The sequence below is a fragment of the Camelus ferus genome, chromosome 26 (assembly GCF_009834535.1).
Source record: "Camelus ferus isolate YT-003-E chromosome 26, BCGSAC_Cfer_1.0, whole genome shotgun sequence".
Taxonomy (NCBI): Eukaryota; Metazoa; Chordata; class Mammalia; order Artiodactyla; family Camelidae; genus Camelus; species Camelus ferus.
Genome location: NC_045721.1, coordinates 22,953,180 through 22,969,931, shown reverse-complemented (window position 1 = coordinate 22,969,931; position 16,752 = coordinate 22,953,180). Strand labels below are relative to the sequence as shown.

At 39.7% G+C, this 16,752-nt stretch overlaps 1 protein-coding gene across 1 annotated transcript in view; it reads right to left on the bottom strand.

Moving 5' to 3' along the window:
* Positions 1-623: 623 nt before the first annotated feature.
* The window catches only part of VEGFC (vascular endothelial growth factor C), an 81,034-nt gene continuing 64,905 nt past the window's right edge, over positions 624-16,752 (bottom strand). The window contains exons 4-7 of the mRNA XM_032468757.1: positions 14,969-15,120; positions 4,675-4,781; positions 4,033-4,366; positions 624-1,147 (exon numbers count right to left, since the gene is read on the bottom strand). Of these exons, the coding sequence (XP_032324648.1) occupies positions 1,033-1,147; positions 4,033-4,366; positions 4,675-4,781; positions 14,969-15,120 (708 nt within the window). The 3' untranslated portion in view covers positions 624-1,032. The remainder of the gene's footprint in view (positions 1,148-4,032; positions 4,367-4,674; positions 4,782-14,968; positions 15,121-16,752) is intronic.

Below are 16,752 nucleotides of genomic sequence, written 5' to 3'. Positions count from 1 at the left end.
TAGGCAAATATTTGTTCCCAGAAAAAAAGTATTTTAGTGTGCTGTCTTTTTAAACAGATGAAACAAGCACTTTGTGTGACTGAAATGTTTCCTTTTTTAACACATATGAGCATTTAGATGTCATTTCTAGTTTATTTTATATGTGATGGATAGGGGCACTTCAGCTTACAGAAAGTATTTTAGCTGGTTGGAAGAAGTTAAATATTTGGAAAAGATTCTTTTTGAGTAGAATATTTTAAAGCCACTTTAATACATTCTGAGAGATATTATTCCAGGTTAAGTCTGCTGCCGGAGCACTGAATAACTCTCCGTCAAGTGGACGTGCTAAGCAGACTGTCTTCTCAGATGATATGTTCCCTACTGATTCATCGGGCTATAAATTCAAGAATGCCACGTGCTGAAATGTTTATAATTCACTAACTCTAGTAAGGGGTGAATTTAACTAAAACGGAACAGCCATTGCTGTCCCTCTGAAGCCTTCTTTTACAGGCCCGCATTCTTCCACAGCAGTCAAAACCTGACATCTGCCTAGAGGAAAAGGAAGAGGTAACAGGGAGACGAATGTTTTCACAATCTCAAGTTTTGCTCATAGGGTAAGACGGTAATGGACTGAACTTACCAGCTTATCATACAGTTTTCATTTTATTTTAAACATATTTTGCATGATATAAAAATACTGATCACAGTGAGCTTTACCAGTTGTTATCGCTATAAAAATGAAGGCGGAAACAATATTTTTAGTGGAAATAAATTATATAGTCATTATTCTTTCTTTTTTTTTTTTTTTTCTTTTTTTTAAATCACAAGAGAAAAACCTCAGATGTTCGGTCACTGGCAGAAAACCAGCATTTTAAAGAGGTCCTTTGCAGATAAGCTCCAGTCCATTTCTGTAACATGTGTCCACATGGTTCAGGAAACTGACTTTCAGCTTTGTTACCAGGGTCCCACAAAGTGTCTCTGTTCATGGTTCTAAGGTGGTGATGACACAGTTTCCCATGCTAGGAAAATGACGAACTAGAAAAGAGGACCATCTCAGTTCATGTGCGGTCTTTTCCAGTAAGACGGGACGCAGCGACACACTTCTTCACTAAATGAAAGTCCCTGCTCGCAGTGCTTCACTCGATTCGTACAGGGCCGTCTGTAACAACTGGGGGACAAGGAGGAACATGCTTCCGTTAGAGACCAAGGAGATGAAGTTTGTTCTGCTACGAATGCACTTCTCTGCTTTTCTAAGTTTCAAAGTAGACCAAAATTACTCATTTTATCATAAAATTGTTCTTCAGTTTATAAAATGCTAAAGTTTGTGCCTGGAATTACAAACTTTAAGAGGAATGGAAAAACCTTTAAAAAAAAAAGTCTTGCTTGCAGATATAACAAATGGGAGAACGAGGTGTTGTTAGCATGAGCTCTTTTGAAGTGCTCTCTGCCTTGTGGATGAAAGTAACATAAAACATAAAAAATTCTCAGAGCAAATATTTAGCGTGATCACATAAGCGTGGCAGAATTCACAAGAATCTGGGACTCGTTTGGAACCCAGACTTCGGAGTGATTAAACCCAGCCATTCTGGCAGGGCTGTGGTCCGCAGTGAGGGCCCCACCCTCACTGTGTCTTGGCAGGGCCGGCAGCTGGCTGGCTGCAGGCTGGTGGCCCTCCCTGCCTTCTACACGTGGGCTCCATGTGACAACAGTGAGGGCCGGGGGAGGGCCAGGGAGGGACCATATTCATTGTGGGTAGAGTCCCTCTCCTTACCCTGAATGTCCAGTAGTGGTGAAAGGACAAAAGACCCAAAAGCCAATAACATCATTGGCCCTGTTGCTCCACTGAGCGGCAGCTACTCTGAAGGACTTTTTGGAGGGTGTGTAAACATAACGTGGCAGTGGGGATGGATGTGCAGAGGAAAATGCCAGGTAACCTGGAAATCAAAAATGCTCGACAGAAAAACCATGCGTGTGATTCTGAAATTTAAAATTTCATTTCTTTTGCTCCAGAAAGCATACCTAGTTAAAATGGTACTTATTTGTTTGTTTATTTTTACTTCTAAATACAAACGCATCACTGTAAGGCCACTGGCACTGCTTTACTAAAACGATGCCATTCTCAACGGTCAGTGAGACTTGCTGGCTCAGGCAATGACCCACAGAACGTGTGCTCTGCCCGCCGCACGTTCGGAATAAATAGGAAGAGGAAATGAGGAGCAGACATATTTTCAAAATACTAAACTCTTTTTTTGCTTCAATATACGCATAAAACCTGGAATTACATACTTAGAAAAATGAGCATGGGGAGAGTTTCAGCACATAGAAAGCCATTAAGAAACAATGTATGATCTGAGGAGCAACACAGTGATAGAAATCTTTTCTACCGAGTTGATACAAGAATTCTGCAGAAAAATATAATGGCTGGTTAGTTTTACGTGAACAGGAGTTTCAGGCTTTTCAATATAAACTGGGTTCACTTGGATTCAGCATGCAAAAGGGTTTAATAATCTTTAATAAGATTTTGCGTCTATATTCTGCCGCATTTTCGAAATTATCCTTTTGGTAATTAGAGTAGGGTATGCAAGTACAATTGGAATACAGTTATTGCTCAAGACAGTCTAAAAAGGAAATAAAAGGGTCCCAATAAGGTCTTCTGAAATGATCAGGAAGGAAAATGTCATCAGCGAGACACCTAGGTTCATGGACGTCTCCTTAATGCAGCAGCTAACGTGTCAGTGTGGATGGAGCATCAGAAATACACATTGTCATGGGAGCACAAACTCTTGACAATCAAAAAGAAGGACACTGCATTTACTGAAGAAAAAAGTAATAATGAACATTCATGCAGACACTAAACCGTACGTCAGCGAAAGCTAAGTTTTAAGTCGTGTTAATAGTAATCATCTGCTGAAAGGGCGTTATTTCTATCTGCAAAGAGTGGGAGAAGGAAGAGATCCCAGTGAGGGGGATGGAGAACAAGTGGCCCGAAAACTAAAGCACAACCAGGAACACGCAACGTTGTCTCAGCCAACGACGAGGAGGGCCCAAAGAAAAGCCACAGAAAACACAGGTTACGGAAAGACCAAATTGTCCCCTGGATTTGGGGACGAAGGGCCTCCTCATACCTTAAACAGAACATTACCATGAAATCAGGGCACAAACCAGGTTGCAGCTGGTTGACCAAGTGAGAGAAGAAAAGAGCTGAGCACACAAATGCCAAATGCCTGGTTGGGAGACAAGGACAGAGCACGGCTGCTAAGGAATGCTCAGAATCAAAGTAAGATGCAAACAAAATAGAAGAAATTTGGGCACGTTTATAGATCGAGGGGAAAGGATAGCAGTTGAGGACATTGTAGGTATGGAAGAGAAAAGGCGTGGCCGGCAGAGCAACGCTGAAGGAAAGTGGGAGGAAATGTCAAAATCCCAGGCCTGGCTTATTCCCAGATCTAAGAGGAGGAAGTTCAGGGATTCACACCGAAAGTGTTTTGAGTCCAGGGGACTCATTTTTCTCTTGGTGAAGAAGGAAGCAAAATCGAGGTTTAAGGAACGTCTTGAGTGACCGTTAATAACATATTACTTCGTTTGTCTAAGTCCATTACAGAGTTAGCTTAACTATTTTCCCTTCCAGATACCACCCTGTCCCCTGTAAGTCTGGTGCCACGGACCCTGCACCTAGAACAGCTGTCCGGAGTGACAACTGACGGCATCACCGTTGTTGGTGGGGGCAGGTGGCACCGCCTGGAAGATCCTGAAAATCCTCCACGGGTGGCCGTCCTAGGCCTCTGTCCCCTACGTCACGCTGAGAGCTCAGCCTCAGCCTCTGGGGCCGTCAGGTTTGCATTCCGAGCTGGGACCTGGGTTTGGTTCGCAGGGCTCCTGTCTTGCTCTCTGAGGGGAGCAAACACAGTCTCACGAGCGTTTAGCATTGGTTACAAAATATCAGAATTCACCCTCCAATTTTAACCGGTCCCATTCCAACAAGGGACTGATGTTTTGGTTGAGAAAACGATTTCCAGTAAGAGGACATGAATACTCTTTAAGAAGGCCCCTTACCTGCATGTTTGATGCTGAAACTTCTTTCCTTTTAAGAAGCATTTCTGTGGCGTTTCTGTACATTCACAGACACATTTCCCAGGGTTCAGGGGCTGGTTTCTTGGGCAGGTTCTTTTACACACGCACTGGCACGTGTTTTCATCAAACTCTCTGTTGGCCCCACACGCGCTGGGGAAGAGTCTGTTTTTACAGACACACTGGCACGAGTGTCTGTCCAGCTCCCTGTGGGGCCCACAGCTGGGAGGCCGAGGCCCGCCTCTGCAGACACACTGGCAGGTCTCCTCGTCCAGCTCCTTGCGGGGCCCGCAGACGTCGTGGAATCCGCCTGCAGGGTCTAGACAGACACAGTCAGAACATCTTTACTCTGCCTTACCTGGTGCTGGGGGTGGTGTGAAACGATAAAAAGCCATTTAAAAGTGTCTTCCTTTCCATGTTGTTCATGAAAGGGTTGTGTACAAACCCGGGTAAGGTCCTCTACAAAGACATTCAAAATAATACCAATACGAAGCAGGCGATGTCCTGTTTTGTCGTGACTTATTTCAAAGCATGATGACATTGGACGGGTGACTTTAATGTTACAATATGTGTTAATCAAAAATAGAGACCCCAGGCGTGTAGTCTGTAAAGCATCAGTTGGCTTACCATCTCCAGCGTTAGAGGGAAAAATAAAATCTTGCTGCGCCAGGCACCTGCAGACGTGACTGTTCCATACGTAATCCGTGGGGCAGGTCTTGTTTGCAGCCTGGCACCTGTGGGAGAGACAGACGGGCTAGGCAGGAGTGTAAGCGGTACACAGAGCATCTCTTTCCTTACCTGTGAATTGCAAAATCGATGCATCCATGCTTGTGAAAAAGCCTTAAGATGATGTAAGAATATGTGAAATGAAATGGGAACATTCCCACACACCAGCACAACCACAATCCTGCTTATCATCTGTACGGAGGACAAAGATGCTTTTCTAATAATTATTTCATTAATTATTTAAAACCTTCACTCGACTGGTTTGCTAGCTATTGCTTTTTTTGCTAATTAAAACCAGCGGACAAAAATTTAAGGGTATGTGTGCTAGAGAACAGAATTATTGATAAAAATCTTATTTTGCCATTGATCTCCCTTCTGAAATTTTAAAAGATTAATCTTTCCAAGTATGTTGTTAGATTAAATTCTGCATGCTGGGTGACAATTACTGCTCCTGTGCCCTGAACATCATGGTCGGCTATTTTGTGCATACAGTTTTTTGGATTCTCATCTTCTCTACTTTTTGGCACTGGGGTTTTTATAGACTTGCAAATTCCCTGACCCTCCAAGTCAGTACTTAAGGAATGGAGACACACTACTGCCTCTGTCTGGCATTAGTTGGAGCTGAGCTGAAATGGTATTCTACCTGTGTGTTTTCCTCTTTTAAATTTAATTGTTTTGGTATTTGCTTGGATACAAGGTTGAGAGAAGTATGGTAGGTTGAAACAATGGGAATCTAGGAGTTACTGCCTTTATCAGTTTGTCATATTTAAATTAACAGAATTAGAACAGAGAAATGGGAAAACGTAACCAGGAACTCAGTAAAAACGTCCGTCAGTAGTCACTGGTCTCATTAGCTCATCACAGCCACATTTCATTCACAAACAAAAACACAAACAAAGCAAAACAATGACAACAAAAGAACACCTGCTGAGGGCATCAGAGGGCTGATAAGACATCAAAATGACTGACTGATGGCCATGTTTCAGGGGAAGAGGGGCAGGGCTGAACAGCTGGAGTACAGGGGACTTTTGGGCAGTGAAACATTCTGTATGAGAATATAATGGTGGCTGTCATTATACATCTGATAAAATCCATGCAATGTGCAACAAAAAGATACTAATGTAAATAATGGATTTTAGTTAATACGGTATCAATATTGGCTCATCAGTGGTCACAAACGTACCACACTAAGGCAAGATGCTAGTAACGGGAAACTAGGGGAGGAGAGTAACGGGGAACTCTACTTTCTGCTCAGGTTTTCTATAAACCGAAAATTGCTTTTTAAAAAAGTTTATTGAAATTTTTAGAAAATGACTGGTAGATTTGGTCTAATACTATGGACATTTATTAAAAATAATCATCAAGGTGATTTGGATGAACTTGAAATTAAGCTTCACAAAATCTCTGCTCTAATAGCCCCTTTCTATGGGTAACATTACAGACACAGCCTTAGTGCAGACAATGTACTGATGAAATCTGCTCTGCCATGTACTTTTTGCTGTAATTTCTGCCAGTCGGTTAGTGAGCCATAGGAAAGCCGTGCTTTGCATCGTTATCTTTTAGGAAGCAGAAACAAGACGGCCCAAAGGCCTGAGTTCCATTGGTAAATCCATTCATATCACAGGTAGGTGCTCAAATGGTATTAGACAATATTTAGGTCATCAGCTTTGTAGGGAGGGTGAATAGACATACTAATTAAGGTCTCAAAAATAACTGCATATGGACCTAAGGGGGTTGAACTTGCAAAAAGGACATTTTCAGGGCAAAATAAAAATGCATGCTTTAAAATGCTGGGGAAAAAAGGTAGTTTCTGACCAACTGGTGCAAGATTCTGTCCAATTTAATTGGCAGATATTTTACCCCTGCATTCCTGCTCTGATATAGTTTATTAAAATTAAACTATAATTGCTATTCTGTTTATCTCCATTTTTAAACAAAGCAACACTGTACAATTTTCAAATTAAAAAAAAAAAAACAAATGGGAAAAAAAACCTCATGGACATTCAAGCTTTTAAGCATTAGGACTGAGGATCTGTTACAGATTAATAGTCCAAAGACACTCAAATTCCAAGTCAAACGTTGTCTCGGCTATAAAATGACTGTTTCTTGGAGAAAAGATGAGTTCTCACAAGAATGAAATTTTCCTAATAAGCTTGAATAACTCTAACTTCTTAGAAGAAAGTCTGCTTTATTGGGTATCTTAGTAAAACAATGTCAACATTTGTGTAAAAGAAATGAAAAACAGTAAACAAGCAAAATCACAAATTAGCCTTCAGGTTAGATTTATCAGTTTTCTCATCTTTTTTCACTCCTCCGTTCTGTCTTTCTGACCACAGCATGACCTTCTCCCAGAGACTGAGAGAGCCTCCTAGTCAGGCTGAAATAGTACACATCCTCTAGCTTCACTACCCATGAACGCAACTCCAGGTACCTGGGCCATGTGAACAGTCTGCCTTTCCTCTACCCAGAAACTCCCTGTGCTTCTCCACCACCTCTAAGAGACACGGCAGGTGAGACGTGGGCTGGTGCTTCAGCCTCCAGGAGCAAAGTCTTATGCTGTCCTTGTGATTTATCTCCTATTGCTCTCTTAGATCAAAACCCGACGGAATTATTCGAGTCTATTCCCTAGAATGTGCTATTTCCTTTAGGAACACTGTCAATGAAAACCGATTAACTAACCAATAAATTTACTACAGGATAAAGTTAACTTCACGGCACTGTCTCTCAAATGTGGTAAGTCATTTGATTTTGTTCTTTTCCCAATGGGTGGTATCTTGCCTTCCCTATGGTATGTTGTCACAGAATAAGCGTGAAAAAGTTCTTCCTATCTATCCATCCATCCATCCATCCATCCAGTGGAAAACTATACAGCTATTGAACAAACTAGACCTACAGATATCAATATGATTATACACACTTTTTTGAGACAAAAAAGTGATGTCACAATTTTAACTTACAAAATTTAAACACTCACATCTGTACTATGTAATCTCTTGTGGTATGTCAGTACACCCACATGCCATAAAAGTAGGAAAGTCTAAATGAAAATAATACAGTTTCTGAGTAGTGGTTATCTCTGGAAATAGAGGATGAAGAACGGTGACTGGGGCTTTGGGTTGTATCTTAAGTGAATATGACAAAATGTTTCTTAAATTTTGAACTGGGGTAGAAGGATATGTCATTTTTTTTTGTCCTTTATTTGTAGGTTTTTTTCTTTTTAATTTAAAGAAATTAAAAATGCAGTGATGACAGCATCCCCAAAGGAATGGACTGGCTAGAGATTTAGCCTGGATCTGCTTTGCTACATTTTCAGTTGTGTGATGTTGGGGAGTCACTTGATCTCTTCGCTTCAGTTTCTCCTGAAATTGGGAACTCCTCTCTCTCTCTCACTCTCGTTTTCTCTCCCTCTTCCTCAAACCACACCCTCCCTCTCTGTGCCTAGCACACAGTAGGTGATTAATAAACACATGTTATCTCTATCTCATGTCCTTCAGCTCATGGAGTTGGTCCTAATCACTCTGAAGCTTTTTCTGATATTTGATCCTCTCACCACTTCTTTCCTTGAACTCTCGTTGGCTTTTGCAATAGTTTTTGGATTTGGTAATACACCTCTCTCCCAGTTGTTATGCCTAATTCTTCTGACTGCCTTCCCTCACTCCATCTCTTGCATGTCTGTTGTTTCTCCGTTTCCTAAATATTCATATTCCCCATGATACTGTTCCTTGGTTGGGTTCATCTCTTCCAGTGGCTCTAAGTACCAGTCCATACTGGTAGCTACCCTGTGTGCATGCCCCCCAGTGTCTCCCTGCTCCATGTTCACTGTCTCCTGAACATTTCGCCTTGATTTCTTAGAGATACCACAGAAACCTAACGTACATGTATGTGAAGACTCAGCTGTCCTTTTCAGCCCTGTGCTTCCCGGGAACAGGCGCTCCCTGTCTTTCTGAACATCATCCACGCGGTTTCACCCTCCGCTTCTCACGCTTTGTCGTCCCACACATGCCACTCCCAAGTCATACGCTTTCTTTTGGTTCAAGTGTCTTTCCACCTGTTTTCTTCCCATCCTCACTACCCACTGCCTTGGTTCCCACTCCTATCATTCCTCTCTTGGATTATTTCCGAAGCTTCCTCTCCAATTTTTCCAAGTCCTGTTTTGCTTCTCCAGTCTACCTACTACGTTGCCTCCAGGCTGTTCTTTCTATAACATAAAGTGTAAATATCCCATCCCTACATGTATCGTCTAGAGGTTCCCGAGAGGCTTGACGAGAAGGAGAGAAGAAGTCCACCCTTGGGGTGGAGCATGCAATTCTGCTTTCTCTCTGAGCCCTGCCGACAGTCTCCATCACACTCTGAGCTCCAGCCGAACATCCGGCACAACCTCCTCTACCACATGAATTCCAGTCTTCTGTGTACAGTCTGACTCACTCACAGGATGTCTTTTGGGGCAGCAATCCTGTCTATCTTTCTATTTCTGTAGCCGAGCACAACAGTAGCACCTAGCAGGCACACAAAAACTGTTTGTTGAATGACTGAGTGAAGCAGGGCATTGTGTATTATATACTTACTATGTTAGATAGATTTGTGTGTATTTGTACTCTGGTACATAAGCTGCTTTAGTTAAGAAATAATATTATCCATTTTAAAAATATCCTACGTTTCCTATTACACTACTATGCACCGAGAAGACTCAACATAAATATGAATGAATGAGTGAACACTGCCTCTACCAAGCAGAAGATCCTAAGGCATCACTTCTTAATCACAGGTGGCTCCCTCCATAAAAGGAGAGTCTCCATTTTGAAAGGGGCCGTGGAAATTCATGGAATTCAATTTGCAGGAAAATACAAGAAGAAATCATTGGGAAAAGAATAATCTGTGAGAACATCAATATGAAAATTGATGGCTAACTTTTCTGTTAGAAAGACCCTCTTCTGGAATTCATGATTTTTCGGTGCTGCTGACACTGAGACTGCTCAGTGGAACCCGTGTTGTCCCTGGACCGTGAGTGCCCTGCGGTCAGACGCAGCCAAGCTGGTCTCTGTCCTCTCTCACGGTACCTAGAGACATCCTCTGTCCATTTTAGAGGCTCAATAATTATTTTATGCATGACTCACTTTGTGGATGGTTCTTTTAATTACTTAGTTATGCTTGTTCATAAATAATGCAAAACAGATGGTCTGTTTCTTATTTAACTTCATAAAAATGTAAATAGTGTATTGTCCATTTGGAAAAGACATGCCTTGTCTTCTTCCCGACCGTGGTGCGTGAGGGCAGGGAGGGAACAGAACTGGGACATTGTTGCCTCTGAGTGAAATTTCAACCCCTACATAAAGCAGTGCTGGGTAGCCCTCCCACTAGTGTCACCATAAAGATCTTGGGACATCTACCATTTTGAACCTAAAGCTAATTCCAAAATGACAGTTAATAAAAGGGGTCTTTTTCTCTTGGCATTCAAAAATCAGTTTTATGGAGGAATAATTTGCATCCAGTAAAATCTCCTATTCTAAATTCATTGTCTTTTTACAAATGTATGCACCCATGTAACTATCACCACCATCAAAATATAGAGCATTTCTATCACCTCAGAAAGTTCCCTTTGCTCCTCCCAGTCAATGTCCACCACCAGCATCTTCAGGTAACTAATGAATTGTTTTCTCTGAGTCTAAATTATATTTGTCTTTTCTAAGGTTTCATGTAAATTGAATCATACAGTATGTATTCTTTGTAGCTTAGCTTCTTTCAGTTGGCTTACTGTCTGTGAGATCCATTCATGCTGTTGTGTGTATCAACAGTTCATCCTTTTTAGACTGTTCAGTAACACTCCACTGTGCGGACACACTACAAGTTGTTTATTCATTTACCTTTGAGGGCTAGTTGGATTATTCCCAGTTATTGGCTAATAAAGCTTATATGAACATTTGTCTACAAATCATTGTGTGGAAGTATGTTTCTATTTCTCCTGGGTAAATACCTAGGAAGAGAAGTTACCGATCACATTGTAAGTATGTGTTCAAGTTTACAAGCGTCTGCCAAAATGTTTGCCAAGTGGTGACACCATTTTACATTCCCGTCTGTGATACACGAGTGTGCCAACTGCACCACGTCATCGCCCACACTTGGTTTTGTTCGTCCTCTTCATTTTAACCATGGTGCTGGCCTTTCCTCTTAACTCTTAACAAAGGTAATGATTTTAAAACACAGTTTTGCATTTATCAACATGTACCCATGTTACATTATCACTGTAACAGTTTTTTAATTAAATTGTGAGTCACAATTCATAATAGGTTGAGACCAACATTTTAAAAAAGAGAAACAATAGGAAAAAAAAGTATTGGAGTGCATCCCATGGAATAAGGCATGCCTTTGTAATGGGAATATTATCAACGGTAAGGAGGGGGAAACTGGGTGCTGGGGAGGAGGAACCTTAGATCTGACAGTGGCCTCTGGCCCTTCAAAACCAACAAAATCTCATTCTTTAGTATTTAATTTCTACTGAGTTTTACTGGCTATCACATGAATGTTGGCACTGGAAGATACCCCAAGTGTATGCAGGACAAGGCTACAAAGTTGTAGTGAATAAATGGCTGTGACTGGAGGACCTCCCCTGGGCTAGGTGCTCCATCTCAGAGTCACAGAGTGGGGGGTGCCTGGGTGTGTCCGTGGGCTGCCTTGTGGCCACTGCTTATGCTTGATCCTTTTTGCATGTGACTTGAGCTTTAAGAAGTTTTTTAAGTTTAGAATTATCTTATTATTCAATTCTACAAAAGTTACTCAAACCATTGCTATGTCAAATGCTGAGAAGAAAAAAAGTCCAAACTATCTAAATGAGTATCTCGTAACTATACAAGTTTAACATCGTTTTCTCATATGGAGCGGAAGTTTAAAATTTTTAATTTTTCTAAACATTTTTAAAGAAATTATTGAAAAAAATTATTTTACTTTTGCTGGAAAATGATTATTTAGAATGTTTTAAGGATTATTATGTTTGCATTGTTATACATTTATACCAGTTGCTAATTTCCATATGTAATTTGATACATTACCATTTATATAAGTAAATAAATTACTTTAAATGTTTCTCAGCAAACAGTTATACAGTTATGTTCAATGTTAATCACTTTTACATTTTTAATTAAACTTTCACTGTAAAAATTTTATTTTGTCATTTTCAATCCTACAGTGAATAAAAAAGGATGCTTTCTACTTCATTTTTAATGTACAAAGCCCAGATATACTTTAAGTATGTAAAGAGATATAAATATGTCTGGTATTAAAATTTCATAGGGGAGGTGATTAGAAAAAAATGTCTGTAAAAGAATCCTTAGGGGGTGATAATGAAAAAAAGTTGAACAGCACTACAATACAGGAAGTATTTTAAAACAATACTTTGTTTACTTTTATAGGACTAACTATATATTATGGTATATAGTTGTCTACTTTAAATTATGTATGTAACATATATGACACACATCCATATTTATACATATGGATATTACATACACACGTAGTTATGTGGATACTGGCTTGGAATAGAAAATACATTTCTTATTGTATGTAGTAAAGCATACTGAAAAGCACACAGACAAGGAAATGAATCCAACATGAATCTTAACGGTAATAATCAATCTGCCCTTTACTGACTGACCGGTAGATGCCGGGCACTATGCTAACTAGTCACTGCAAAAGCATTCAGTATTTCCTCCAATACTCTCTACATCCTTACATTTCAAATACAAGCAAACTGAGGTTCAGAGACATGAAATTCCCAATCTTAAACTGCTAACTAGTGGCAGACCTTAATTCAGCTCTGGCCTTTTCTAAGATCCAAGCTCTTTTTGCTCTAAACATTTGTCTTTTCTTGACCTTAAACAGGACTTAGTATCGTAGTTATATGAATAAGTGATGATGGACACATGAGTAAAATTGGCAGTTGCTCTGAGCTATATACAGATAAGTAAGTTATTTTATTTAACAAGCCATTTGTTGATCAGTGCAGTGTATCTGTTTAGCCCCTAAGTTTAGAGTGTGAGTACCTGCTTCATCTGTAAAGTAAGGCTCTTACTACTACCAACTTCATAGATGATTTTTGTCCAGGTTAAATGAGACCGTGTGTGTTACAAGCTGAAAGTAGTAATGGCTTGATTATTTCTAAGTGTTACTAGCTGGACACTAAAGAAGACATAAACCTACCTAAAACGCTCTTCCAGTCCAGGTTCACGTGCAACTTGTACAGACCCCTAAACATCGGTGCAAGGACAAAGTAAAGATAGTCATCGCTCTGGGTATTCCAGACGGAGAGGTGGCCGTGGCATTCAGACAAGACAAATGCAGGAGAAAGACCTTTACCTGAACTCTGAGAAACGGAGAGGGCTTTGGAAAGGCAGAAAAGAAAGGAAATTTATTTTAAGCCAGGCTGGAATAGAAACAAGATACAGAGCAGGAAATGAGCTTAGTGTTCGGGGAATCAGACTTTGTGAAACACAGACTTGGTGAATAATGGGAAGAAAAACGAGAAAAAAAGGCTGATACCAGAAGAGAGAGGTGGAAAATCTGTGCCCAGTTTTTTCAGAAGCCGTTTCTGGTCAGATGAATGCGATGATGCCTTCGAAAGCTTACTTGCGACATCACAGAGGAGCTGGGGACATAGTTGATACAAGGAAGCTAGTATCGAAGCCACTACATTAAATCAGAAATGCAGACCGAACAAAGGATGGCAGTGACGGAAGTGGAACTGAAGTTCAGGTCGGAGCGGATGTCTCCCCTCTCCCCTCAAGTAATCAACAGTGTTTGGGGACATTATAAGGAAAGAAGTAAGTAATGACACCTGTGTGATTTCAAGGCCTCAAAGAATATGAGAGAACACTGTTCTGAATAATGCAGAGGTAAATAAAAGGGCTTGATAAATCTTTGATTTTTCATGTGTTATGTCTGATATAAACACAGAGACATAAAAGAGACTTAGATAAAGTATTATAAGTCACCAGTATGGTCCTCCTGAACTGTAATTGTGGAAACCGTCAGCATGTAGATAAGGACTGACGTGCTTAGAATGGATGAGTTGCCAAGGGAGAAGGGTGACCAGAACTCCCAGGGCTGTGTGCATGAAATGGCAGGTCCTGATTCAGGGCCCTTGTCTCCCCCTGCGTCAGCGTGAATGTATGCACAGATGCCTGTAAGAACTTCTCTTTCTGTCTGCCAAATCAGGTGATCCTTGAGTTTTTCCTCCAGTGTCCCTGGAAAGATAAGGCTTCCTGTATGTCACACTAAATAAAGCAGCCCCAAGAGAACCAACAGGGAAAACTGCTAATTAGCACATCACGTTTATTGTCAAGTCCCCTAAAGTGCATGGTTTCTAAAAAAGATCTTCTGTAATATATATGTTTGCCCATCCATTTATTTATGCCTTTGTTACAAATGCTAGAGTTATGTCAGGTTTGTTTACACGCACATTCCACATGCACTGTCTGTCCTAAAGAACAAAGAGCTGCACACTCATTTTGGGGGCAGAACGCAGAAAGTTCCTAGATCTCAGACGGCAGGCCATAATAATTCATTATAAACTATTCAATACCTGGTGGTCTATCTAGGTCCTTCTATAAGATCTACTGAAGCACATACAGCCATTTACCAAACTAATAAATAGGATGGGAAGGAAATCTGAATGGCCAATGTTACTTTGTTAATTAGAGGTAATAGTAAAAGAAAATTACTTCAAGTATTAATCAATACCTCAATATTCAATCCGTGCTGAAATTAAAAAAAAAAAGATAGAGAGAGAAAAACAGATTGAGATTGGAGAAAGGAGACTGAATGCTAATATATGTAAAATAATTTATTTATATTTACTTTTTGTTGTGGACCAAACATTTTGGGCTCAAACATTTTCAGTTTTAGTATCTGTGAGTTTGCACACCCAACTTCATGAACGCTGAATGTGGGATGCTGGTGTCTTATGTGTCATTCCATAGAAATACTTCTTACATATTGTGAGCTATTTTGTCTGTAGCGTGGGTTTTCCTGTTTCAGTTTAATTTTATTTTCATGGTGTGCTTTTAAATTTATCTTCTTTTTTATTTGGTGCAGAAGTATATCATAGCAGATTTCACAAAAATTCTTTTAATCAACTGTGCTTACTTGGAAATAATTTTATATTAGTAGAGGATGCAGAAAAAAAGCAGATTTAATTCATACTCACTGTGGTAGTGTTGCTGGCAGGGAGCGTCTAATAATGGAATGGACTTGTCTGTAAACATCCAGCTTAGACATGCATCGGCAGGAAGTGTGATTGGCAAAACTGACTGTTACTGGTTTGGGGCCTTGAGAGAGAGGCACTGTAATTTCAAACAACTACAAAGAAGGGACAAAAAGAAGAAACAATTACATAGATGCTATAAAGCATTTTTATGGTAAATGTTGGAGTCCAAAAAGAGTGAGATTAACTCTTTATAATTCAGTAGTGCTGCATAATATATGAAGGATGCTAAAGGTTTTATTTTTATGATTACAACATAAAACTGTTTTGCACCAGACGCAATCTGATCAATATCCTTTATCAGCTCAATATTATTCTGATCAATATCCTTTATCAGAATAATCAATAGTCCATATGCTTATCTCATGTCCCTATTATAAAGCATATTAGAATTTTGATAACCAACTAATGATATCGGAGCAGAGATTGACACACCAAGGTGCTCAAGGGAAAAAGGACCATCTCCAGTCCTAGATTATTCCAGGGGCTTAAAAAGTGGCACAAACATAAATATCTTTGTGATGTAAGAGCAAAGCTATTGGTCACACAACCTAGAAATGGTTGGCTAAGTCCTATTTTATGTAAACCACAGACATCAAATACAGAGACGTAAAATTGATTTTCATTCCAAATTAAATTTCAAACTCAAAGTAGCCTTGCAGGTATCTGAGATAGCTTATGAATTTATTATGTTTAAAAGAAAAATAAACACAGTCATGATTTAACAGGTAAAGCATTGTTTCTGCTACGCTGACAAAGGCATTATGAAAATATAAGTTTAAAATAGGGTAGGACATTATACATGACGGTGAATTAGTTTCAGCATTTAGTGTAACTAAAATCTCATTCTGATTGCCTTATTTATGGAGAACTTCAGTTTTCCTCTTCCTTCCTTAAAAACAGTGTTTTAAGTTGAATACACAAATATATCAGTGATTAAGTAAAATGTAGTGGATTTAAACACCAAGGGGTCTGAAATCTAAATGATGATCAGTAATAATGGTAAAAGTGAAATCCTGGCCATTACCTGCCTGATAAGATCAGTTCACTGTCATTTAACTATAGTTGAATCACACATTATCTGGTACCTTTCTGGAAATCTAAGTGGTGCTAAAAAGAGATGACACACTTCAGAGCCTTGTGGTTTGGCTCCTTGCTGTAATTTAATGCCGACAGTTGAAGATCATTGAAAATATTTAGGGAATAGAATTAGTTGCCCATTTTGTCCAAGCCTACAGGAGGATTTATTGAAATGAATTTTGAAGAATGAAATACGGAAATATCTAAATTATAAAATGCACCCTTTCTTCACTTGAAATGTATTCATCGTATTTTCAAATAAAAGTTCAGCTCCTCCTTAGCAAAGTGCTTCGGGAGGAACGGACACAGGACCACACCCAGACAGGGTGCTGTCATTTGCAACCCCACTAATAAGTTGTGTGAACTTGGAAAGTTCATTTAACTTCTCAAAGCTGAATATTTATTCAAAAACCAGTCAACTGAGAACAAAATTTGACCCATTCACGAGACTTTTAAAAATTATATAAGCTAATGTATATGATTGTGATGTGTTGTTTCATTACTGCGTAGATGGGAGTTATTATCATTTGCATATATTCTCAAGATTCTAGATATTTTCCAAAGTACTTTCTGTTCTACACAAATAATCTCAACACATGACCTCGGCGTAACCCAGTATTATGATTTTGACCAGTTTCCTCTAAAGA